The 26,473-nt window shown below is 37.8% G+C and overlaps 1 protein-coding gene across 2 annotated transcripts; it reads left to right on the top strand.

Annotated features, from left to right (window-relative positions):
- The first annotated feature begins 248 nt into the window (after nucleotides 1–248).
- On the top strand, nucleotides 249–26,473 carry LHX8 (LIM homeobox 8). Of its 2 annotated transcripts, XM_035018259.1 has the most exons (10): nucleotides 249–962; nucleotides 1,149–1,221; nucleotides 2,953–3,039; nucleotides 3,442–3,603; nucleotides 7,408–7,529; nucleotides 9,541–9,761; nucleotides 10,269–10,372; nucleotides 14,833–14,928; nucleotides 20,553–20,736; nucleotides 24,917–26,473. In XM_035018259.1, exons 3-10 carry the CDS (start codon nucleotides 2,965–2,967, stop codon nucleotides 24,991–24,993), a joined length of 1,041 nt encoding a protein of 346 aa, XP_034874150.1. In that variant the 5' UTR covers nucleotides 249–962; nucleotides 1,149–1,221; nucleotides 2,953–2,964; the 3' UTR covers nucleotides 24,994–26,473. The 2 variants fall into 2 exon arrangements, with proteins under 2 accessions (XP_034874150.1, XP_034874148.1); XM_035018257.1 differs by lacking the exon at nucleotides 1,149–1,221 and having other exon boundaries at nucleotides 674–962.

Genomic DNA, 26,473 nt, shown 5'->3' with positions numbered 1-26,473 from the left:
AGGAACTGGCCCCTTCTAGGGCTTAAATTTTGTCTAGGACGAGATGAAAGAGCAATACTATTAGCAACATACTTTTTTCTTTCTTGTAGCCTTGATTTCAAATCTAGTCGCAAATCATAAGCTTTTGTGCTGCTCAGATGTTCCTTCTTTATCTTAATGAGAAAACTTTTCGCAAAGGGAGCGGGAACCGCTAGATAAGTCAGCCCCCAGGCTGCCAGGGAGCGGTCGAGTTCCTTGGCTAGACAGGAGAGCTGCGTGTTTCAGGAGAATAACTAAAAAGTTTAAGTCACTCAGACCTCCGCTTCCCCTTCTGCTTGCTGCAGAAAGAGATGTAACCTGAATCTTTGTTTAGGTTTTGGTTGGGGAGCGAGAATTAAAAAGCTACGGCAAATGCAGAGAGCAGATTTTTTTTTTTTAAGTCAAAAGTTAACAGGCCATTCCTAGTGTTGTTTTTTTTCCCCCCCTCTTTAATACTAAATCTGGAGTAAGTTGGCTTGCTCTGATAAAGATCTTAACATGTACAGAAGGCGGGTTTTCCTTAAGGAGGTGAGGCTATTCCTCCAGGAGAAGACTCCCCCTGCACACACACCCCCTTCCCTCCCTTTATGTAAGGTTCCACCCTCTGGAAAACAAAACTTTTTTTTTCCTTTTCCTGGAGGGACAGACCTCAGTGAAGTTGGGATAAGAATCTTAAGAACAGTCCGCCAGAGTGGTAACGGCCACAGCGGCCTCTTTGGACGAAGACTTGCTTGTAGCATTCTTCCTCTTCTCGGTGTCAGCTTTTATTAGTGCTTTGGCGCAGGGGAGGGGGGAAGATCGGCAGACCCGGACGGCCGCTGACCCTCTGGAGTTGGTATGCGATAAGCAGCCCTAGCAGTGCCATGTATTGGAAAAGCGATCAGATGTTTATGTGTAAACTAGAAGAAAAGGACGTGCCGGAGCTGGCAGTTCCCCCTGAGAAGGTGAGCGAGCCGACGCCTGGCCAGACGAGCTGAATTGCACTTTCCTTGAAACGCGAGCTGTTCGGGCTCCCAAACAAGGTTCAGAAATTACCTGTAACGGCCTCATCTTCAGACCTGGCAATTTTTTTTTTTTTTCTTATTACGTAGTAGCGTTAGTCAGTAATCATTGCCTCCCCTCCCCACAAGCTCACTTAACCTGAGGCATGGAGACTGTAATTTGGGAGACGAAGCCTCGAGCCTAAGGCGTTCTCGGGTACATGTGAGTCGTGCTTTTGTTCTATTTGCCGTGTGGTGATCGTGGCGTGGGGAAGAGCGAGTCGGGAGGTCGGGGCGGCTGTCGGGGTGGGACCAGAGGCTCGGCTCCTTGCGTCCAGCCGCTCGCGGGCGCGCCTCTGGCCGCTGGACGACTCGCGGCGCCGGGGGCCCACGGCGAGACAGAGGGAGTCATGGCTCCTGGAAGGCCTCGGGGGATCCCAGGGCGGGCCAGGAGGGCCATTTCACTTAAAATACCAAAAATAAGAACAGGGCAAAACCCAGGGCAAACGAGTCACACCTTTCGTCCAGTAGATGGGGAAAACTGACAAGCGCTCACCTCACTCCGGAGGCAGGACCCGTTGGTGTCTCGCGTTTTAAGTTTGAAAATCATCTGCAGCCTCTTTGAGCGCCTCAGAGGGACCCGCTTTGGGTACCGCTGACTCTGTCGGACGTTGGCGGGGAATACCCAGCGAAAGCCGGACTTTTCTGCTTAAACTCTCTTTGTGTCTGAGAGGATGAGGCCTCCGAGCGGCGGCGCTGGGGCCAGCCTAGGGAGCGCACCCGAGGGTCCCCGCTGAGGGCCGGGCAGGGAGGGGGTCTCCCGGGTTCGGACGGTGTCTCGCCTGGCGCAGCCGGAAGTAGGGAGGTGAAGAGTCAGAAACGCAGGTGTGGGCCGCTCGAGTTCCGCACCCCTGCCCTCAAACTGGAGTTTTTGTAAACGAGGGCAGAAAAAGCCTAGAGAGGCTGCGTTTTCGTTTAAGAACAAAACTCCAGCAAAGGCTTGGAAACACTTGAGTAATGCGCGCTGTTGCTTTAAAACATTTTGACCGAGGTTGGGTGAGTTTTAATGGCACAAATTAAATTCAGCTGGATATTTTCCATTATTCGTCCCGCTTTTTGCGCTGGTTAAAAATAATCCTTTAGTAGCTCAAATGTTGACTTACTGAGCTATAAGTGGCAATTTATACCTTAAAGAAACGAGTGTAAATCACTCGCAGCTCTAATTGCTGTAAGTTTACGAAAGAGCTGCTGGCTTGGTTTAATCTGAAGCATTTTCATTCAAATTGTCATCGGAACAAACACCAGGCTTCTTAAATCCCGCTGTAATTAGCTTTCAAGTATCCTATTAAACCTCTTCACCTTTTGGGCTATCCAATTCAAAAAGCTCCCTTTTAAAAATATATGTGTCTTGCTCTTTTAATTGAGGTTATTAAAGAAATCAAGTTTCTTCCCCCACCCCCTCCTCAATCCTCTTTTCTTCTCTCCCATTCGCCCCCCCCCGCCCCCGCCCCTTGCACCCGCTTTAGCCTGGTGATCCCGGCTCCGTCGTGATTGACGTCTAGAAAGAAAATGCTTTGTGCTGGGATGATTGTTATTAACTTGTTACCCCCGGCAGGGGGGCGGGGAACCGACTTGCTCCGGTGAGCGCTAGGGACCTGCGGCCCCGAGAGCTCCGCAGCGCGCCGGGCGAGCCCTCAGCGCTGCGGTGGCCGCCTTGCCACGCGCTCGGGCTGCGCCGCGGGGGCCGGCGGCTGACAAGGGAGGCTGCGCTCCCGCCCGCTTGCCCGCGGCGCCGGGGCCCTGGAGCCCTGACGGCTGCACGCGCGGCCCGGCGCGCTGGGGGCCTTCATTAGCCCGCTCCGCGTGCCAGAAGCCGAGGCTCAGGGCCGAGCGTGCCGGCTCTGAACTTCTGCTCTCCGTTTTTTCCCCGTTTTCCCCTCCTCCCACCCCGCAGTGCCAGGGGCTCATGTCGGAGGAGTGCGGGCGGATTGCAGCCCTGGCGGCCGCGAGGACTCGGAAAGGCGCCGGGGAAGAGGGACTGGTGAGTGGGGAGGGACACGGCAGTTGGCAAGACTGGACGTGTGGAGGCGGCCCAGGGCGAAGGGCCGCTGTCCCCGCGCTCCTTCCTGGGCCCAGCTGGCCCCTCGGGGAGCGGGTGGAAGGGGGGCCTGGGGCAGGGCGTGGTGGAAAGCTGAGCCGGCGGGACGGGCTGGGCCGAGCTGTAAGGCTCCCTGGGTCCTTGAGGTCACGGGTCGACAGCCCCAGCGGGTGCGTGGCGGGAGCTTGGACCCGGGGGAGAGAGCGGGAAGCAAGACCTCACGAACTGGGGGTGGCCAGGGGGAAAGGAGGGGAAGGGGGTGGGGGAGCCCCGGCGGTTCCGTGGGATGAGGAGAGGAGGAGGGGTCTGGAACCGCCTGCGACTGCGCCTCACGGCTTCCTTCAGGTGAGCCCCGAGGGAGCGGGGGACGAGGACTCGTGCTCCTCCTCGGCCCCGCTGTCCCCGTCGTCCTCGCCCCGGTCCATGGCCTCGGGCTCTGTCTGCCCCCCTGGCAAGTGTGTGTGCAACAGCTGCGGCCTGGAGATCGTGGACAAGTACCTTCTCAAGGTAGGGTGGAGCCGCGAGGCCCAAGGGGAGCGGGGTTACCAGGGAACTTTGGGAAAAGAGAAAAGTTTTTTCCCCCCTCTTTTCCTTTCGAGTTCTCCTGCAGGTTGTAGGCTTTCTCCGCAAAACAGCCCAGTCCAGGGCAAATCGAAAGAGTGGGAGAAGAAATCGTAGAATCTCCCACGTTATTGCAAAACAGCTTGTGTATATGACACGTCGTGGTCTAGAAGAGCCGATACCCCGGGGGTGGTTGTACTAGAGTCAGCCACCGACTTGTAGAGAAGCAAAAGTGGGTTAATCCTTTTACTCATTTTGGAACAGGGTCCTGCGTGATTATTTTCACCGAGCCTGGGTAATGGTCCCTCCACCCCCAATAACACCCCTACACCTGCCTGCTTCTAAGAGTTCCTGGTCAGTATATGTTGGCTGATTCCCCCTTGCGGTGTCTCCTTTGGTAAGGACCACTGTAAAGTGCCTTAAAGGGTCTTTCTGAACAGGATTTTTACATAGTTTTATGTTTAGTAACAGTCACTTGAGGCTTTTCCAGAGTAAAAGTTTGTAGGACCATGTACATAAAAACCATTTTCAGTACCTCCGCCCTCTTACTAATATTTGAAGGCCACCCAATGCTTATTTAATGTCCTCTCCAGTGCTTGTGAAAAAAATGGAAATCCATATAAAGTTAGACCCCCCATCCCCCACCCCCCAAAAAAAGGAAGGCAGGAGAGAAAGAAGGCAGGAAGGGAAGCAAAAAGAAAGAAGAAAGATAGATGGATGGATGCCTGGGATGAAGTGCTAGTTTTGACTTCTTGACTGTCATTGACTGTCTTAATCTGTTTCACTTCTCTCAAAATACTGTGCGGGAATTTTGGAGTAGAAATTCTGGCAGGCCACAGTTAACCATGTCACTGAGTGCAGGGTCATGGTCCCATGTGTCTTAATCCTAATACCGTGGGTTTTCAATTTCAACAGCTCTTTAAAACAACTATTTAAAATAATGATCTCTCCTACACTGAATTAGTAGCAAACCAGTACACTTTCTATTCCCTCCTCATCAATCTCCCCCCACCTCCTCCCCCCATTTTTTCAGAAGGATTAATTATGGAGAGCATGAGTTCAAAAGGCGAGTTATTGGGCTTTTTTAAATTTAAATTTCTACCTCAATGTATAAAGCTGTTTAATCTGTAAAGTGGGAATAATACCTTATAGATACAACCCAGATAAAGCGCCAAAAGAAGTTTTGGTGAAAAATTGAAAAGTAACTAAATTAATTTTAATTGGGGATTGAGTCTTAAAGATGGCCAATTAACATGGCTCTCTCTTTAAATCTACATTTTTAAGATACCCTGTTTTTAGACCTGAGCTTTTTTGGATATCTCAAAATCATCTTTTGGACCAAAACTAGTTTGTTATTTTCAGTGAGCTCTCTCAATAATTAACATAATCTTTAAGAATGTTTCTAAATGGGTCTATAAAGGCTTTAATACTTCATACCAGAGAGGATTTAGAAAAAAAGGCATTATAAAATGACAACACACATCTGAAGTAAATATTGTTTCTAGTATTCACTTTTATATGTTAAAAATACATTTGTATATTATATTTACTTACATAAAATACCTAAGTTATCTAAATAACTTACATAAGGCTATTTGTTGTAGGACTGTTGTCCTGCCAGTGAAGTCTTCTATGTACAGTCTTATTCTGTCCATTTTTGTACATATTAGTGTATTAGTATATTAGCTCTAAAGTTTGACATTATATGATTATATAAAAACTGAGTTCTTTTTTTTTTTGAGTAATTATTCTAAAAGAGAAGTTTAAATTCAATTTGAGTCACTGGTGAAAAATAATTGTTAGACCTAGTAGAGTATTTGAGGGTACAACTGTTTAATATAGAAAATATAGAAACCATTTAATATAGAAAGACATCATCTCATGAGACAAGTAAAATTGAGTTAAAAAAGTAGGAGAGGAATTAGATGTGTCTTTTACCTCGTCTAATATTTCAGTGCCCTGTTTGGATGGTTTTTCTGGCTTGGTCCCATATACATATACAAATTGGATCAATAACAGCCATCAGGAAAGGTCTATATTCTCTAGAATTTTCTCTCTTTACCTTACTTTCCTCCCTGGAAAAGAAATGGAAGATGAACATTCTTTTCTTTTTAAAGTAAACTTTAAAAAAGGGTGACAAACCAGGCATTAGGTTTGGTTTTAGGGAGGTAGAAGATAGCCATGACTCTGCTCTGAAGCCTGAATCTATACTTGCTTGGAGAGAGGAAAAAGAAGAGCCTGGATAAGATCAAAATGTAGAAGTTCCTGTGCATTGGAATGCTAAAGGAAGCCTGTATTTTTAAACTTTAATTGTCCCATGTTAGGAAAAAAATAGAAGGAAAATACATATTTATTTCTAGGATAGTATTAACCATTGTTAATATTTTTTATTCTGATTTCCTTTGTTTGTTTCTTCCAAGTTTTCCTATGTAGTAAGCAAAACTTAAAATTTAAAAAATTTCACCAAAATGATACTCTTCATTAATGCTTTGGAAAGAGGCCTATAACTGCAATTAGAAGCAAGTGAAACTTTTTCCTTCAGCTTCAAAGTATCTTTCATATTTTGTATCACAAACATTTTGAAAAAACATTTTTGAACAGTAGTGCTAATCTGAATCATTGGACAGATAGGGCTTTTGCTACACTATTTCATAATAAAGGCTATTTCACAATTTCCCCTTTTCACAATTTTCTAATTACTATTTTAGACATTAGATCCATTTGTAGGGTGTAACTGGTGTTTTTGCATCATTGCTGTTCTCTTATATGAAATGAAATTATGCTTAATTGGTTAAACATAAACTCAATTCTTGTATCCATTTAACAAGAGCAAACGTTGGGAGCCTGTGTTATAAGCAAGTTCAATCCAATACACATCTTCATTCTTGAAGGCTGAAGTTGTGGTGATTATAGTATTATGGCAACAGTTTAAGGTGAGGGTTGTTATGATTTGTTCCCTGAATTGACAATATTTCATGTTCCTATTTAGAAAATATAAAGTGTTGTGATTTATTAGACACTATTTTATGCCTTATTACTTGGAATATAAATGGCAAACAGTGCTTGGGTTGCCTTTTTAGAACCACTTATAATCAGATCAATTTTTTTCTCCAATAGCCAAATCATTAGTTAGGGTTCCAATAATTTACTCCTTGATTTTATTATTTAATGTTAGAAGGTAGCCATATCAACTTTTAAATCTACCTTAGCAATTTCTGTTTGGTAAGGGAAATGGATTGCCTGGCTTCTTTATAAGGGTAAGTATTTTACAAAGCTGCTTTTTCACTTTCTTTCTCTGTCACTTCAACTACTGTAACATTTATAATTGTTTGGTCAAAAAATAGATTGAGAAGGTATGTGGCTTGACTTCTTTAGCTACCAGGTTTCCTGGTGGGAAGAATTTGGTGAAAGAAAAAATAAAACAAGCCTGTATGTAGGACTAAAGTGACCAAAGTTTTCCGTATTCATAGAAGTTCGATTTCAAAAAGAAAAAAAAAGCACACACCCTGAATTCTTCAAAGGAATAAACAATTTAACACACAGTGTAAAATATGCTATTGTGATTTTCCTGGTTGGGGTCTGAAAGGGAATATATCTAGACACATATTTGTGTAAATTACACCTTTTAGATAGAAACATTCAGCGCATATGTTAAAATATTAAGGAGCCAGTTTTTAAAATTGCTTAGTGTACAAAACCAATGAACGATACTGTGAGTGCGGTATTAAAATTGCTTCTTTTCCTTTACAGGTGAATGACCTGTGCTGGCATGTTCGGTGTCTCTCCTGCAGTGTCTGCAGGACCTCCTTAGGAAGGCATACCAGCTGTTACATTAAAGACAAAGACATTTTCTGCAAACTTGATTATTTCAGGTACACTGTGGAATATTTTTTAGTAGACACTCCAAGATAATACGCAAAGAGAATTTTGTAAACAAGCTTTCTTGTCCAGTTTTATGTATGGAAACCCAGTTTTTCTTATATAATGGATTTCAAAATGAGAATGCTTCACATTTTTGAGGTATAACTTATATCAAAACAAATACAATAAGCATGTTTATGTGTTCTAGGAATTCAGTATACAAAAACTAATTTAAAATAAGTATTTCCTCTTTGGGAATGAAAGGTTTAGATATTAAAAACAGGGAAACTTCTCGCTGTGCACAGGTCAAGTATAAAATATAAGATGACTTATTGTGACAAAGTCTGTTATTTGCAGGGGATGCTAAAATGAAATGAAATAATTATGGTGGGAAAAATCAAGGTTTTGTTAAGTGTTTACCAGTTTACTATAGAATGATCCCTAGTTATACCTACAAAATGTCAGCAGTTTGGAGAATGTGTTAAACGATATAATTTAGAGGATTCCAGTATCAGAAATACACCAAGTCTGATTATTCTATCCAAAAAGCCTGTTTCTTTTTTGTCTGTTCTTTGATCTTTGTTTTGTGAGATTGTATTTGCCCAAGATATTAAATGTAACATCTTTTCTGTGATCTCTTTATAAATTGTTTAAATGCACTGTTTCTTCTAGGATATAATTCTTAATGGATAGCTGTCTAGAAATTGAAATTATTCCTAAGCATGACTTTTAAAATTACCATATTTTTTTCTTTATTTGAATTTCTAAATGAAGAAAAATGTTCACCATGAAATTGGGAAATTACTACTATATAATGAAGTTTGTAATACTAATTATGTTGTTTATACTCAGTTTCAAAACCTGGTTTCAGAGAGTTTAGTGATTGATTTGAATAAAATTGCTAATTAAAAGCACTTCATAAAACCCAGACCCTTTGTTTTATAAAGTCACAGAATTTTGTAATTACCAAAAACATATATTTCTCATCAGGTTTACTCTCCATTTCTTCAAAAATGATAGCAATTTGCCTCCTTTTTGATTTAAGATATGCAAATATTAATTTTTTTATGATAATTTAAAGCTTTTTGAAAGGTTTAGTTTCAGCAAGTTATTGAAAGTCTAGTTCTTCAGGATTTTTTTATACTTCATATTATATTCTGCAATTTAGTTTTAGGATTCACTTTTTCAGATTAACTTAAACAAAACTGGCAATACCTCTAAAGATATGCTAATGAATAGAAACAGACACATATCTAGTTTGATGTAGATATGCAAGGCCATGACTGTGATTATGATAGGACACATAGCAAAGAATGTCCAGTTACTCAGACCAGGAGAAAAAAAAAAAAAACTACATCTGGCATTTTGTTACATTTAACCTGCATTTAATGTCCAGGTTGGTCTCTGAAAGTTTTAGATAATGTATCTCCCCCTCCTGTGACTAGCAATGCAATAGCTTATTCACCAATGGAAACATATCTGAGTTTTCATTCCTCACTCTCAGGGTGAACAGTTTCTGTTCTACCCATTCTTTGATAATATCAATTTTAAATGTTTAAATATTTTAACTTAAAAATGATATTTAAAACATTTTTTAATTATCTCAATTTGGTTTTAAGAAGTCATATTTTTACTGTATGCTTTTGCACTTTCAGGTTTCAATCTGGAGTATATGTGTGTTTGTATCTTGAATCTCTAGGAATTTATAAATGTGTTGATATTTGCTACAAAAGGGATATTGAAACTCATATTGCATTTATTTTAAAAGAAAAAATCCAGTCTTCCTTTAAAGTAACAATGAGAAGTTTTTGTTTCATAAACTGATTTGAACTACGGCCCTATCTTAAGTCTTGATTGCTTACCATATTGACTTTCAGAAAAATAATTGATGCCTGTTTCATTTTCAAAAGATGTAAATACTTAGGTTAATGCAATGAGTAATATAATGTATTAGTTTACTCAGGCTGATGAGTATCTCACCAAATATTAAAATCTTCACCTCCTGCTCTTCTGTTTATATAGAAGGTATGGAACTCGCTGCTCTCGTTGTGGGAGGCATATCCATTCTACTGACTGGGTCCGGAGGGCCAAGGGGAATGTCTATCACTTGGCATGCTTTGCCTGCTTTTCTTGCAAAAGGCAACTTTCCACGGGAGAGGAGTTTGCTTTGGTGGAAGAGAAAGTCCTCTGCAGAGTGCATTATGACTGTATGCTGGATAATTTAAAAAGAGAAGTGGAAAATGGTAAATATATACTTAAAATACTTTGGAGTCTTTTGGGACAATGAATACAGGGAATAAAAATGATTTTTCCTTAGGTCATTTTAATGCATTATTTTGTGCAGTGTAGTTGTGGTAAAACTCATTAAGCATTCTACTGTTAGTGATGATCTACATGTGTTTATATGCAGGAAAAGCCATGGCATGTGTATTAGCCTTGTACCATATTCTCAGGCAGCAGCCTTGAATTTAAGACTGTGTTTTGCTTTTTGTAACCAGTTGTTTTCCTGTATTTGCCTTCTTAGGATGAACCTTAGATGTATGCTCTTCTAACTTTTTGCACTTTTGAGTAAATGTACAAGCCTATATATTGTTTCCACAGAATATTTCTAGTGCGTTTTAAAACTTAACGGACAGATTTGGGCAATCTGCAATTTCACACGAAGCCAAGAGATACAAGAAACATATTATTACTTGATCAGCGGACCCATTTGAGTTACCAACATGTATGCTGTTGTTTTTTAAATTCAGGCAATGGGATTAGTGTTGAAGGTGCCCTCCTCACAGAGCAAGATGTTAATCATCCAAAACCAGCAAAAAGAGCTCGGACCAGCTTTACAGCAGATCAGCTCCAGGTAGACATGACAATGAATTTATGATTTTTGAAGTCCCTCCTGACCAAAACAAACAACACAAACAAAAAAATCCCCCAACTCCCCTGCCCTCCCCCAAACACCCAAAACAATTTCATGCTGCCTAAGAACATTTTCATATTTTCAAAAAAGTTAGCCTGTGCTTTTAATGAATACTAACTTGGTGATTGTATGAAAATATACTTATAGCCCTAAAATGTTTGTCAGTATTTCCAGAGTCATGACCTGGTATGAACTAGTCATTCAAGCTTTATTTCCCTGGGATTTATTGGTATTAACGTCAAAGTGCAAACAAAATATTGATCAGTCCTGACTTTCTGATAAAATCAGTTTAACCAAGGCATTTATTTACATTACTACCTATAATGGGGATAGAAGACAAAATATTTTAAGACTATTAACAGAAAGAGACATACAGTATGTGGGCCTATGGGACACTAATGTGTTCACCTTTTTAAGAAATTATAATGAGCCTCTTAATGGCTAAGTTTGTATAATTTTCTGAATAGGAAGAATTGAATATGCCTTACCATAAACAACAGGAATCTAGTTATTGACTCCACAACCAAGTAAACCTTTTCATGTTTTTAAAAGGGATAGAGGGAGCTAATTCTATAGTTTGATGCTGAAGGTTGATTATGTCCCCTGAAAGAGGAGGTATTATTTCAGTTTAGTTGCCCTAAATATAATTGTTATAAGTTCAACTCATGTCAGTTGTCAAAAAAATAATTAATTACTCATTGCTTTATCTTTAAGTCTACACATATAATGATTCTTTCTGACATTTTTTCAGATAAAGAAATCACGTTTTCTAAAAGATTAATGTGGATGAGGTATTTGTTTTATGGTAAGGTAAAGTAACATTTATTGAGCGCCTACCATGTACTACTGGGTGCTTTACACATAGGATGTATCTTAGCTCAAACTTTAAAGGACATTATACAACGTTAGCAATTGAGTAAAAGTAATATTCTGAAAATCACATATGGTATCAAAGACTTGCCAGTGTTTAAGATAAATACAGTAAAAGGGTTTTAAGAGAGAATTTTTATTTGGGAGAATGATTAAGAAAGAAACCTTAATGTGATACAAATATTTCAAGGGAACTTAACTTAGATCACATAAAGCCCTAAATTAGGAGATATGAATAGCTGTGGGAGACCTGGGAGCAAAATACTAGTAGCTAAAAGATGTCTGAGTTAAAATAGAATTTCTAATATAAATATATTGTTTTTAAAATGGGCTGTTTCCATGAAGGGCTGGCTATAGTTTTAATAATTATAAGGCTGACAGTAAAAGTTTATGTGAAGTTAAAGTTATTAAAATTATAATAGTGAAAACTTGAAACAACTTCAGGTAGATATACAATTTCATATAGGAAAATAATTACAGGTACTAATTAAATAAAGAGGGAATAATATTTGTGAAAGTTATGCTATGCTAGGCATTTATCTACATTCTCTCCTTTAATTCTTAACAATAATTCCTTGATGTAGGTAGCCTCATCCAAGAGGTGCAGGAACTCCCCTCAAGGCAGACTACCAAGGGAATAGCAGAGAAGAGATTTGGAAACTTCCCCAATCCTCTGGTGTTTTCATTTTGCTTGGCCACCAGATCCTGAGTGAAATAAAAGCTCCACTTAATGGCAGCAGCAGCTAAAACAAGAGTGAGATTCCAAATCTTGCATAAGTTTTTAAAGATTTATATTGGAACCATAGGTTTTAAAAAATGAAAATAGAAGTGATATGCCTTCAAAGCATATACTCATTTTTTTCAGTATTAATATTATTAGTATCTGTCTTAAGCCAGGGATGGCTGAAACAAATGAGACACAATCTTTGCCCTCAAGTGTTTCTTTATACCTGAGGAATCTGGAAAACATAGCTGTAAATTTTTAAAAAACTTAAATCATTATATTTTGCTAGAACCTCTAATAAATCAGGCAATGTACCCTCATTGTCAAATTGTCCTTTCAGAAAACTGGTATATTCAAATAGTGCTTGAATTCAGCAGAATAACAAAATATTACAGGTGATCAATAAGTCAAGACTGTTCATGAACGACTGCTTTGGACAGAGGAGAGTTAACATGGGAAGAATAAACAAGATAATTTCCCAAAATTATTTAGAAATTTACGGGAAGAAAAAGTTGTTTAAGGTTCACAACAGAATAACATTTTGTGTTGGCAAGAATATTTTAAATATGGTCCCATTTGTAGAAATGGTATTTAAGAAGTTCCTGCCAATGTTGTGGTTTGCATATTGTAGTTGGAAGCTCTTGCTCAATGATTATGAATATAAAACATGCCAAGGTTAGCACCTATTTTAATCCACTTTCAGATTGACTTGGTCAGCTGCTACTATGCAGATACCTGTCATTTCTGGGATTTCCTGGCCTTAAAATGATGAGTGTCTACAAAGGCTCACTCCTTGACCATGTTAAAAAGACCTCAGAAAAGAAGTGGGGTGGGTTTCAACATCATTAGTGACTGAAGAACAATGAAATTAAGTAGAAATTAAAAGGCTTTTTGTGTGTGTGAGAGAGATTAAACATTGATAAGCACATCTTACTTTCCCTTTAGCATATACTGATTCTAAACCATCAGTGTTCATTTAAGCTTTGCTTTATTCTTTGATGAGAAATTGCTTTATTAAGTATAACTTGGTTTCATTATTAAACTTGTGAATTTGAAATGCATTTGTGAAAAAGCATGCTGTTTTTTTGTTTTATAAGTTATCAATAATGGCCTAACAAGCAAATCCTTAAATATCTGTTTAGCTTTTCCTCTTGAAAAATTAAAAAAACAAAGACCATTAATTTGCTCATTCTTTTTTCTCTTTGGGATAATACATGCTCAACTACATATGAACACAACTACTTGTACATGACAATATTGAAGTAACACATTTGGAATAAGAAAGGAAGAATGAGGTGAACTGAGTGAAATTATAAACTTTTAGGTCAGTTTTGCCCATTTTTAAAAGGTAAAATACATGCTGTTTACAGTGAGTGTGTGAACAAATATGGTTGGACAGGAAGCCAGGAATACCTTATTCTAGAAGTCACTAATCAGAACTGAAAAAATTATATAATTTGTAAACTTTGTAAGGTTTCCTGGAACAACATTGGTCTTTTTCTCCACACTATCTTCAACTTTTCCTCATGTTGTCAGGGTTCATTGTGTTACAAACCCTTAAGCACATATTATGTGATGGGAAAGGGTATTAGTTCCTGGGGATATGAAGAATAAGACATTCCCTTTGCCCTCAAGAAGCTTACTTTGCTATGGAGAGCTAGACTTGCCAGTGAATTATTTAGCTGCCTTGTGATGTGTGCAGTGGCAGAAGTCTGTATTAGATGAGAAACATAGTGGAGAATGCAATTAATTTTGCCTATGGAGAATGGTGTTGAGGCCAGTGATGGCTAAGGTCTTTAGGGAGATTGGTTATCCCCATCCCACACCCATAGACATGTACAATTATGTTGGATGACAGACTCCCTCTCTCATTTTTCATAATCCTTTATACTTTATACTACTTCCCTCAGTTGATTGACTTTTAAGTAATAAAATTCAAATATCCCTCTTGATTCCCATGATTTCCTCTTCAGAAAGAATCCAAAGCCCTTGGCTTATGCTTTATTCTGGTACTCCCTCCCGCTTTATGCTTCTCCCCTTACCTTGTATTGTAGTTATTGGCATGTCCATATCTTTGTCTCAAAAAGTTGAGACCAGGGACAGTTTTTTCATGTGTCACTGTCTCATGGCACTTAGCACAGTGATTCTAATCCAAAGGTTCATATCAAATCACCTGAGAGCTTTTTCAATATATAGATGTTTAGATCCCAGGAAATTCCTATTCACTGGGCTGATTGATATCTTTTTTTTTTTTTTAAGATCCCTGATACTGTTTTGCATGGAGCAAGTGCTCAAAACAATTAATGTTGGAGTATGGAATCCATCTATTGCACTGTATACAATTGCTGACGAATAAAAAATTGTAGTATGAGCCTATTTAACTTAGTAGAGGTTGGAGATAAATTTGATAGGATTTTTGTATTTTTAAAAGTTTTCTAATGCAAGAAATATTTAACAAAGTGGAAGAAATAGTAAATAGACATGCCATTTATTCATTTCATTTGTAGAAGAATGGAAGAAGAACAAAGGTGAGCTCATTTTTAGCAGCATAGTTGAGAGACAGGTTTTATGTTGAAATGAATTTTTTTTGAAAGATCTCAGTGTAGCGACTTGTTTGTAAATTTACAGCATATGCTTTCTTTTCATTTATATGCATTCACCCATATTGATTTTCTAGTAATAAAATACAAGTATCTTATTTTCTTGTGCATGTCTTATCTCTCCTGTCATCAAAATGCAGAAGATTGAGTTTCTTATATTTAGCTATTTACTACCTTTATTTTTTATTTTTTTTTTAAAAAAACAGGTTATGCAAGCACAGTTTGCTCAGGACAACAACCCAGATGCACAGACCCTCCAGAAACTGGCAGAAAGGACAGGCTTGAGCAGACGTGTGATACAGGTGATTATTTTAAAGGTTAATCAAGAGATACTAAAAGGTCTACTCTAGGTCTTAATGAATGTGCTGTGTGTGTGTGTGTGTGTGTGTGTGTGTGTCTGAGAAATATCAAAGCATTAGCTTCCCATTTTAGGTTTACACTCTGTATCAGTTTTTTTTTAAACCTGATAATTAGTCTGCTTGGGCTGGGCTATCAATTGTTAAACAACTCTGTGTACAAGTTACTTCATTCAGTGTTGGCAGCAACCCGAATAAGATCCTCAACCTAAAAAAGAGAACTGTGGTTCCAAGCTAGATCTGGTTCTGAAGCCAGTAATTTTTTTCCACTTTTCTGTGATTGTGTGTGTGTGTGTGTGTGTGAGTGAAGGGGGACTTGATGACCTTTGTTAAAGATCCAGGTAGAGGGAGTGGTGTGAACAAAGCAAGGGAAGGATGAATTAGAACAAATTCATTGAAATGTTAATTTTATATTTGCAAATTGTGAGAGATGAAATTGTTGGAGCTGAACTTATAGGGGCGTGATTATAGAGTTCTGTCCTGAGCAGGAGAAAGCCATAGTAGCTGGTGAGCAAATGGCAAGAATTAGGGTTGGAAGAACTAAATTAGAGATATACAGATTAGTTGGGATGCCCAGCAAAGTAGTGATTTTTTTAAGAGACTTAAATGGGGTAGTGACCTCAAATTCATTGAGAAACATTTTATTGTGTGTGTGCTGGTGGCAAAGAGGCAAGAAAAGGACCTGGACACTATAATGGGGAAGGAGAGAGAAGTGAAGGATGACTCTTAAATTTGAAATCAGAGTATCCATAGGAATAGTGCTATTGACAGGAATATTCAAGTCAAAGAAAGATGATTTGTAATTGGGAAGGAGATGAATTTCCTTTTAGCTCTGCCAATCATACAGTGATGGTGGCAGTTGGGCATATAAACAGGTATTTTAAAAGATGAACAGGACTCAAACAAAAAGATCCAATGCCATGAAATTGGGTAAGATCCTTTAGAACGAGATCATAGACAGTAAAAGGAGAAGAATGAACTTTAGGGAGAGGGGAGGGTAAGTGGTGCTATTTGAAAGGGACATAGTAACAGTCAGGATCAAGGAATGAGTCTGGTAGAAAAGCATCATGGAAGCCAAAGGAATGTGTTCAGGTGGAGCTGGCCAACTGTGTCAAGATCTTATAGAGAAATCAGGGAAATAGAAAATAATTTTAAATAACATTCAAGGTTCAAAAAGTTTATGGAATTAATGCAAGTAACCATAACCAGCAAGATGAAATTTAGTTGGAGGTTGGGGGGGAGGAGGTAAAATCCAACTTTGTATATATGTTTTCTTTCTTTCTTTTTTTTTTTAAAGATTTTATTTATTTATTTGACAGAGAGACACAGCGAGAGAGGGAACACAAGCAGGGGGAGTGGGAGAGGGAGAAGCAGGCTTCCCACTGAGCAGGGAGCCTGATGTGGAGCTCGATCCCAGGACCCTGGGACCATGACCTGAGCTGAAGGCAGACGCTTAACGACTGAGCCACCCAGGCGCCCCTCTATGTTTTATTTCTTAAATTGGGTGGCTGATATTTCTTAAATAGGGTGCTCATTCTTCAATTTATTATTATTAAGCCTGAGGCATTTCATAATTAAATCATCTATACAAAGAAGCTGATGGGGAAACACCTGATGGTACTGCAGCTTCTCTAAAGACTTAGATTCCCAGTAGATTTGTCTGACTGCAGTTTAATGAGGTTCTCTGAGGAGCTGAGTCATACGACCTCAGTGCTTTTCAAATGTCCAGGGTATTGTGTTTATTTCAGAGTGTCAAATTTTATTTATTTATTTTTTTAAAGATTTTATTTATTTGACAGAGACACAGTGAGAGAGGGAACACAAGCAGGGGGAGTGGGAGAGGGAGAAGCAGGCTTCCCACTGAGCAGGGAGCCTGATGTGGAGCTCGATCCCAGGACCCTGGGATCACGACCCGAGCCGAAGGCAGACGCTTAACGACTGAGCCACCCAGGCACCCCTGGAGTGCCAAATTTTAAAAAGTGGTCTAACAAGAAACCAATCTGAACAGACTGCTTCCTTTAGAGTCAGGCTAATAAGGTCATGAAAGAACTAGAAATCATGGGCTAATATTAACAGCAATAGGAATATTTGTCTGGAGATGAGATAGTGAGAGAAGGAATAGTATAAACAGAGTAAGTATCTTTAAATATATATGGAAGGCTGTCCTGCAGATAGCAGAATCAGGTCTTTGGGAATGAAGGAAAAGGCAGATTTCACTCATGATGAAGAACTTTCTCAGCATGAAAGTCTACAAAAATGACATGGGCTGCCATTGGAGGTAGTGAGTTTCGGGAGCCTGGAAATGGAGCTTCCTTTGTTGAGGTGGTACAGACTCAATGGGCTGAGGGTTCCTTCTAATCTAAGAGTACGTTCAATGACAATAACTGCTCCAGCTAAGTCAATTCATGACTATTATGAGATTATTTTGAAGCTTGAAGTAAAGGAAAATGAAGGATTTTCCGGGAGCTTTTCTTATTATTTGAAGAAATAAGGACCCCAGACAATGTCACAAAATTTCTAAGTATTTAGGTTACCAGTATTATGGGCAAATTATCTTGATTCCAAGTACTAGAACTTGGAGAATATATTGTTGGATGGTGGTTTTTAATATGTGAAGATTGAATTTAAATATTTTTGAGAGGATAGCAAAGGAAGGAGTACTAGCATGCAATTATATATTATATGTCTATATATACATTTACTTTATTTCCAAATTTTCATTATCCTAAAAGTGCTGTAATGAATAACACTGTATGTACACCTTGCTCACTTGTTCCTTAGTTTCCATATGATAAATTTCTAGAAGTGGGGTTGTTGAGTCAAAAGATAAAACATTTTTAGGGCCTTTAACTGATTAACTGATAGTACAAAAATCACCTTCCAGAAAGTTCATACCGGTTTATTCTGCCAGGAGCTACATATGCAAGTTCCCTTTTACCAACCCATGCAAATCTTGAATACTGTCATTCTTTTACATCCCTTCCAATTTTGGTAGAAAATCATTTTTATTTATATTTCTTTGATTATCAATGACCTTTAACATGTTTGCTTATTTTGTAATTTTAGAAATTGTATGTTTTTAGTCCACTTTTCTATTGGGTGGTGCCTTTTCTCTCCATCTTACTGATTTTTATTCTTTTTATCATGTTAAACTTCCATAGTTCATCAGTTTCTTTTCATTTATTTTCTCCACATAGAACTTATATATGTATATTTTAAATACTTTATTTATTTTAAAGAGAGATTGAGCATGATTGGAGGGAGGGGCAGAAAGGAAGGGAGAGGGAGGGGGAAAGAATCTCAAGCAGACTTCTCCCTGAGCGTGGGGTTCCACGTGGAGGTCGATCTAACGACCCTGAGATCATGACCTGAGCCGAAACCAAGATTCAAACGCTTAAGTGACTGAAGCACCCAGGTGCCCCAGAACTTTTATATTTTTATGTATTCCAATCTCTCAATATTTTTTTCTTCTAGCTTTGGCCCTTTTTATGCTTCTTCAGCTAGAGAGTTTATCAGTATTGACTGTTGTTTCCCTTAAATGTTTATGGTTCCAATTATTTACATCTAATTTTTAATTTATCTGGAATTAACTTTTGGGGAGGATATGCAGGAGCACTTGTGGGCAGAGGGCTAGCTGTGGAATTAACTTTTGGTTATTAGTGAGGTAGGGATTTTACCATTTTTTTCCTCACAAATGATTAGCCAAGTTTCTCTAAATCAGTATTATGCCATGCTTTCCCAATAATTTAAAATTCCATCTTGTTTATACATAAAAATCTGATATTTGGCTCTTTGGACTTTCTCAGAGATCCATCTTATGGATTAGTCTTTTCTTTTTCAGAATGTCTACATAGCCTGATCTTAGCTTATATAGTTTACAGTTTAGAACTCAAAAAATTTTAAAGTGTGTTGCTCAGAAAAAAATTTAACTCTTCTTGGAGGTTTGCAAAACAAGAAATTTTAAGTTCAGTGAGGAGGGTCAAAATGACTTGTATTTGAATTCTGAAGTTGGGTGGCCCTCATGCCAGAAGTTATTTTCTGATGGTCTGGAATTGTCAACTATATTTTTCTGTGCAAGTTACATGACATTTGTGTTTATAAACCTCTCTCTACTTGACTACCTGTTGATGATCTTTCCGAGGAGCTATTTGAATCAGCATTAAGGTAGTTTTTCTGCTGATATGTCATGCCTTTTTCATAATATTTCCAAAGTCTGGATTTTTTTTTTAAAAAAAAAAACAACTGAGTAGGTTCCATCCAGTATATAATTTATTGGAGATGTAAGATACTTTGGAGAAACTTGTGTAAGTGTCTAAGAGTCTAATACTCCCGAAATGGAGGGGAAGGCTATGACTCCCCACTCCTTTTCCTTGGTATAGGCCTATGTCTTGTTCCTGAAACCCCTAGAGTTTGTACTTCGCCAGCTCTCTAATTTTGAGTCCCAAGGGCAGGATGTGTCTTTGAAGTCAGGTCAGCTTTTTTGTATAAATCTTTTTGCAGATTCCTTCTGTTCTACATTATTCAGCCCTGATTCTCTTGTGCCATCAAATAACTTCCTACCAGCCTTGGGCGGGGGCTTATGCCCCTGATCTCTCCCTGGCCTTCTCCCCTGACACTAAAATGTTATCTTTATTTCCTTAAACTTTTTATTCCTTCACTTCTCTTTCTCCTCATGACAGACTTATTTGGAGTGATGGCAAATAAGTGCTATGATATTTTAATAGAGTAACACTCTATAGTCAAGTTTTATCTAACAGCAGAGAGTTAAAACACAGGCAGATTAATTACTGGGAGCATTCTGGGCAGCCTAGCCTCACTCATCCTGACCTGGATGCAAAACTATGCTTGCCTTGAATTTGTTTCCTTTATTTCTGTGATAGAGTAGACAACAGGGTGGTTATCTCTTTACATTTTGTGAACTGTTTCACCAGTGGATGTGTTTATATTTTATTCTTCTTAAGTATTACTCATTTTTTCTTATTATAAGCCTGACCTTAACATGCTTCTTAGGGAATAGTCTATGTATTCACTAAGAGAAATTGAACTCGGCAGGTTAAAATGTGATTGGAATAACTGAATCAAGAGGTTTGTAGAAAGCTTTAAGTTCTCAGTAGGGATTTAGTCATTTGGAAAAGGATTTGAAATAAGTCCAGCAGGTGTCTAAGAATACATTTAGTTGGGTTTTTTTATTGTCGTTGTTGTTAAGTTCTGATTTAAAGGGCTTTTTTTTCTGTTTTTCTTTTTGTCCCAAATGTCGGTAGTTAAAGCCAAGGAAACTTTTCTGAAATTCTTGAACTTCTTCCCTCCCTTTTATTTTGGAAGATGCTAGGATAGTATAGAATTGGCTTTTAAGTAAATCACCAGATAGTTACGATATGAACAAAGAAAATGACCATTGTTATTTATACAAATGTTTCTCTTCTGTCCACAGAACTGTTTAAAAAGCTTGTTTAGATTTATACCATGCTCATATCATAAAGAAATTGAGGATTCATTTCTTTGTAAACTGAGTTGATAAGGTACTCAGAGTTGACATGTGACATACCTACATTGCTTTTCTCCTCCCTCAGGTGTGGTTTCAGAATTGTCGAGCACGCCATAAGAAACACGTCAGTCCTAATCACTCCTCCTCTGCCCCAGTCACAGCAGTCCCGCCCTCCAGGCTGTCTCCACCCATGTTAGAAGAAATGGCTTATTCTGCCTATGTGCCCCAAGATGGGACGATGCTAACTGCGCTGCATAGTTACATGGATGGTAGGTATCCCAACCTTTAACAGCTGTTGACCAAGCACAATAACTGATAACTGCTAATATTAGCTGATTGATAGGATTCCTATTTTGAAATATTACCTCAGTCGTAGCCGAAAAATTATGTGTGGGGGGTTGCAGTAGGGAGCAGAAATGTCCAAACATTCTTATTTCTGTGACTACATTTTAAGGGACAAGTTTAACACCCACTTCACAGCTAAAATACAAATATTGATAATGACTGTTAGTGCTTGATTTTTTACTTAGGAAAAAAACGTTTTTTGTTGTTTTGTTTTGTTTTCACCTGATATTTAAATAATTTATTTTCCTATGGTCAGAGAAAGTATTCACACTCAGAATTTTATTTATTTAAAATCAATTAATTAACATACAGTGTATTATTAGTTTCAGAGGTAGAGTTCAGTGATTCATCAGTTGCATATAATACCCATTACATCATGTGTCCTCCTTAATGTCCATCACCCAATTACCCCATCCCTCCACCCACCTCCCCTCTAGCAACCCTCAGTTTGTTTCCTACAATTAAGAATCTCTTATGGTTTGTCTCCCTCTCTGATTTCGTCTTCTTTTATTTTTTCCTCTCTTCCCCTATGATCCTCTGTTTTGTTTCTTAAATTCCACATGAGTGAGATCATATGATAATTGTCTTTCTCTGATTGACTTATTTCGCTTAGCATAATACCCTCTAGTTCCATCCACCTCGTTGCAAATGGCACACTCAGAATTTTAGATCGGAGTTAGTGTACTGAGTTTTGTTAAACTTTATTGAAGCAAAACATACATATAGAAAAGTGCACACATAACAAGTATCCAGCTTGATGAATTATTAAAGTGAGAATATCCATGTAAATACCAGATGAAGTAGAACATAATTAACACCCCAGAAACCTCTCTTATGTCCCCTTCCAATTATTATCCTCTTCCTCCAGAGTAACGTTGCCTTGACTTCTAAAATCATGTTTTAGTTTTGCCTGTTTTTGAGCTTTATATAAACTGAACCGTATGGAATGTATTCTTGTGTATCTCACTTCTTTCAAGTACATTGTTCGTGAGATTCACTTGTATTTATTGCAAGAATCAGTGATTTGTTTTATTGTTATATGGAATTCCACTGTGGGAATATACCACAATTTAACCATTTTATGGTTGATAAACATTTGTGTTTGAGCATGTTTAGGCTTTTATGAATATGCTGCTATGGACTTTATTTTACATGCCTTTTGATGTACATTAATTCATACTTCTGTTTGGTATGTACCTGGGAGTGGAACTTAGGGTCATAGGCTACCCATACACTCAACTTCAGCTGATTCTGCCAGTTTCCCATAGTGGCTGAACCAGTTAACACTTGGCCCAGCACTATGTGAGAGTTCAAGGTGCTCCACATCCTTGCCAACACTTGGTATGGTGTGATTTCTTTTAACCAGTTTGATGGTTGGGTAGTGCTCATTATTTTAATTTGCTTTTCCCTCATGACTGATGAGATTCAGCATGTTTTCCCTGGGCATTTGTATATCCTTTTTTTTGTGAAGAGCCTATTCATGTCTTTTGTCTGTTGGTTTATTGGCTTGTCCATTTTGTTTTCTCCTTGATTTATCTTAATTCTTACTGTATTTTGCATATAAAAAGTTTTTTGATGATATTTCCTCCTATTCATTGGCTTGCCTTTTTCTACTCTCTTAAGGGTATGTTTTGTTGAGCACAAGTTCCTAATTTTAATGTAGTTCATTTCATCAGTTTTTTTCCTTCATAGACAGTGCTTTCTTTGTGACCTATTCAAGAAATTATTTCTCCTCAAAAATAGTGAACATATTTCTCTTATGTTATCTTCTTGAAACTTATCTGACCTTTGACATTTAGATTTACAGTCCGTCTGGAATTGGATTTTGTATGTAGTATGAGATAGGAAGCAAAACTCTTTTGTTATATTGATAAAAATACCAATTTCCCAGCTGTTTTGTAGTGACACATTTCTCATAAATCAACTGTTCATGTAATGTAGGTGTTAATTTCTGTATACTCTATTTTATTGGACTACTTATTTTCATATTTATACCTAATTGTTTTAATTATTCAAGTTCTACAATTCTTGATATCCAGTAGAAAAAGTCTTCCTACTTTGTTTTTATTTAAGTTTGTATTGCCTATTCTTGACCCTTGCATTTCCATAAATTTTACCAGCTTGTCAATTTCCACCAAAAAATAAATTGAAATTTTGACATAGTCTGTTAGATCACTTTGTAAGAAACTGCCATCTTAATAATATCACCTTCCATCCTATGAACTTTGTCTTTCTATTTATTTAGACCATCTTTAAGTACTTTTTTATATTCTAGAGTTTTTGGCTCAGTAATCTTGCACATCTAAGGTTCATTCATAAGTGTTTGTTTTAATGCAGTTGTTAATGGTATTTCCTGTGTATGTGGAACTTTAGGTTGGCAGCTATTTTTTTTCCGGCACTTTGAAGGTAAGGTAACACTGGCTTCTGGCTTTCACTGTTTCTATTGCTTAGGATATGGATAGTTAATCTGATGCTACTTATTGTTGAAATCAGCTATTGGTCTTATTCTTGCTCTATTGAAAGTAAATATTGTTTTATCCCAGCTTTTCTCTATGTGTTTGGTTTTCAGTTTTATTATAATGATATGCTTCTTGAGTATGTAGTTTGATGTATTTCATTATGGAAAAGTCTCAGTTTTTGTCTCTTCAAATATTGTTTCTGCCCCTTATGAAAAAATTCCATATTTCCCGGCCTTTTGACCTTCCATGCTTTAGTCTAGGTATTTTCTTCTGACCTATCTCCAGGTCACTAAGTACCTAATATGGTTGTAAAACTTACCCACTGAGTTCTTAATTTCAGTTATTGTATCTTCAGTTTTAGAATTTCCATTTCATTCTTTTATATAGTTTTCACTTTTATGCTGAAATCTTCTATTTTTGCCACTTTATTCCTTAATAAAATTGTTATTGTAATACTAAAGTTTATGTCTAATAACTCCAATATTTGGATCTCTTTGTTTTCAGTCATGTCTTCTTATTTCCCTTTTTATTTTTTATTGCACCTTAGATGTTGGGTTGGGTATGAAAAACTAGAAATAATTTGAAGCTCTGAATGGTCTCCGCCAGAGAGGATTTGGTTTTGCCTCTGGCAGGAAGTTAGGCTGGGGTAAGATCAACTTAATCCAATCAGCATCAGTCCTCAGGAAGGCTGGTGTATTTCTGGGTCACTACTTGGACTTAGCCTTTTGGGATTCCAGACAACGCTTCTGTTTTGTTGTGTTTGTTTCTGTTATTTTAAACCAGACCTTCTCTTCGGTGGTCCCTGATCTTTCGTGTTTGTTCTGCATCTCCCAGACAAAGTCTGACTCCTACAAGTCTGCTCAAATTCTCAGCCTCTCACACATCCCTTTTCTTTTAAAATTGTCACTAATTTTGGGGGGTAGGTGGTGGAAAGTAGCCTCATTTTATTTCCCTTCTCTTCTGGGACTTGCTTTGCAGCTTCTCATTATCTTGGTATCTTTCAGATGCCTTCCAAGAGATTTTCAAAAATTTGGGCCAGCTTTCCTAGTTGCTCTCAGAGGGAGGTTTGGTTTGAAGCATCACAGACCTTGCTGAGAATAGAAACTTCATTTAAAGTTTTGGTTAAATAAAAAACCAGAGCCCTGTACCATTGTTGCAATTATACTAGCATTAAAACTGTGTATGTTCACATGAATGACTACAGTGTTGCCTGAGTCAAACGTGCTTTGATGCATGTTTAGGGAAGAGGTGGTTAAGCATTCATAAAGGAGAATTTTGGGGGGGTCATCCTATAGACAGCTTTATATGGAAGCTAGCAGCATCTCTGCAGACAAAGCTTTTGTGTGTTCTAGCTGCAGGGTAAAGTGCAGTGAATGGGGTATGGATGGAGGACATTAAAGTGTCAAAAGCTTGTGGCCCCAAAAAAGGTTTTGGGGGTAAACTATTCCTGGATTCTCATTTAATACTGTACTCACTATGCTGAATAAGTTAATGCTTCTGCTGAGGTTAGTGGAATGAGTGTAGCTTGGTGCCCTCAGCTATAATGAGTAATGAAAACGCATTGCCTTGGATTGTTTTTGTTTGTTTTTAAATCAGTTTTATTCAGCCTACAAAACTGATCCACAAATTTCTTTCTATTTTATAGCTCATTCACCAACAACTCTTGGACTCCAGCCCTTGTTACCCCATTCAATGACACAACTGCCAATAAGTCATACCTAATTCCTTTTTTCAGGGATAGAAATGATTAAGGATATAATCTTGTCATTTATTATGTATAAAATACCATTGAAAAGATATTAATGTTAATTTTTTATTTAACACTCAAAGCATTTTCAACATCACTTTGCTTAACCAGGTATGTATCTATAGTTGGCCTGCAAGACACTTTTATTGATTCTTCATTTTTTGTAAAATTTATGTTTACAAGAAGAAAACAGATCAAAACTTTTTTTGTATTGTCTGGAAATAGTTCACTCTAGTGTGTATCTGTTAATTTATTTGTCATCAAAAGAGCACTTTGCCTAAAAGAAAGGACTGACAAGTGTGCAAAATGTTTACAATCCTTTGTGAAATTGTAGTTTATCATTAGTTTGTATCTGTAAGTTATTGTTATAAATATTACCTGTATTTTTTGTTATATACAACTTTATACTTTGAAGCTTGTATCTGTGAATTTGCAACTGAAATTTATTTTGCCAATGTTTTCTGAATGAATTGAATAAAGCTTCTGTTGTAGCATGCCATGCAAACACATTATTGTGTTTGTGGTTGATGAATTATGGCTGTAAATAACACTATAGTTTAATAAGCCCACCACTCTAAGTTTATTAAACATTTTCCATTCTTGTGAAAGTTTCAACCAATTTGTCCTTTTTTGTGTGTGTTTTCAGCATTAAGTCAACGTTAGTCTCAAATATAACAACTCTTAATTTTAGAAAGTCATTTTGTTTTGAGCTGTGTTTTGAGTACATTTTAATAGGAAACTTATTTGTAGATGATTGCACTTACTCAACAAAAGAACACATGAAAACATCTAATTTGGCAAATTATCCCTTTTAAACTAGCTAATAAAATTAATGTGAAAGAAAAGACAGAGCACTTTTCAAAACGACCTTTTTGGGTATCCCAAGTCAGAAATGAAATATGGGCCATGAGAATATATTTCTTCAGGGGTGAAAAAGGAGAACTAAAAGTATTTGGAGTTTATGAGCAATGTTTCTAGAGCAGACTCTTTACTTTTTCTTCCTAGTGAACACTCTTTAGGGATTGTGATTCTGAGAGCTGAAATCTAAACCCCAGGACTTTATCCTTTGTAACAGTGGACGCTTGTCTTGGAATTACAAAAGTAAGTGGTACCGCCCTCACTAATTTTTTAATTTAAAGAACTTAATCAGTACTCACTTCTTGTTTTTCATATACAAGTAAGAAAAAAAAAGGTAATGGAAAAAAATATCTTCAGAATCTTAAGTCTTTGTTTAACTTAGCAGATTCACATCTGGCTGAGGACTGGAAGTAATAGTGGAGTATTTGTAATTCTATTCTAGTAATCATAAATGCAACCAGAAAGCAATCACGTGGGTGTAAGTAACTCACTATCTCCTCAAACCAGAGGCAATAAGCCTAAGTTTCACTATGGGAGAAAGGATGAAAAAAGCTTTTGTTTTGTTTTGTTTTTTTTAAACCTGCTACTCCAGTTAGA

The sequence above is a fragment of the Mirounga leonina genome, unplaced genomic scaffold (assembly GCF_011800145.1).
Source record: "Mirounga leonina isolate KUSES-001 unplaced genomic scaffold, KU_Mleo_1.0 Mir_173, whole genome shotgun sequence".
In the NCBI taxonomy this organism is placed as follows: Eukaryota; Metazoa; Chordata; class Mammalia; order Carnivora; family Phocidae; genus Mirounga; species Mirounga leonina.
Note: the sequence above shows the minus strand (reverse complement) of the source record. Positions and strands in the feature narration are given on the sequence as shown.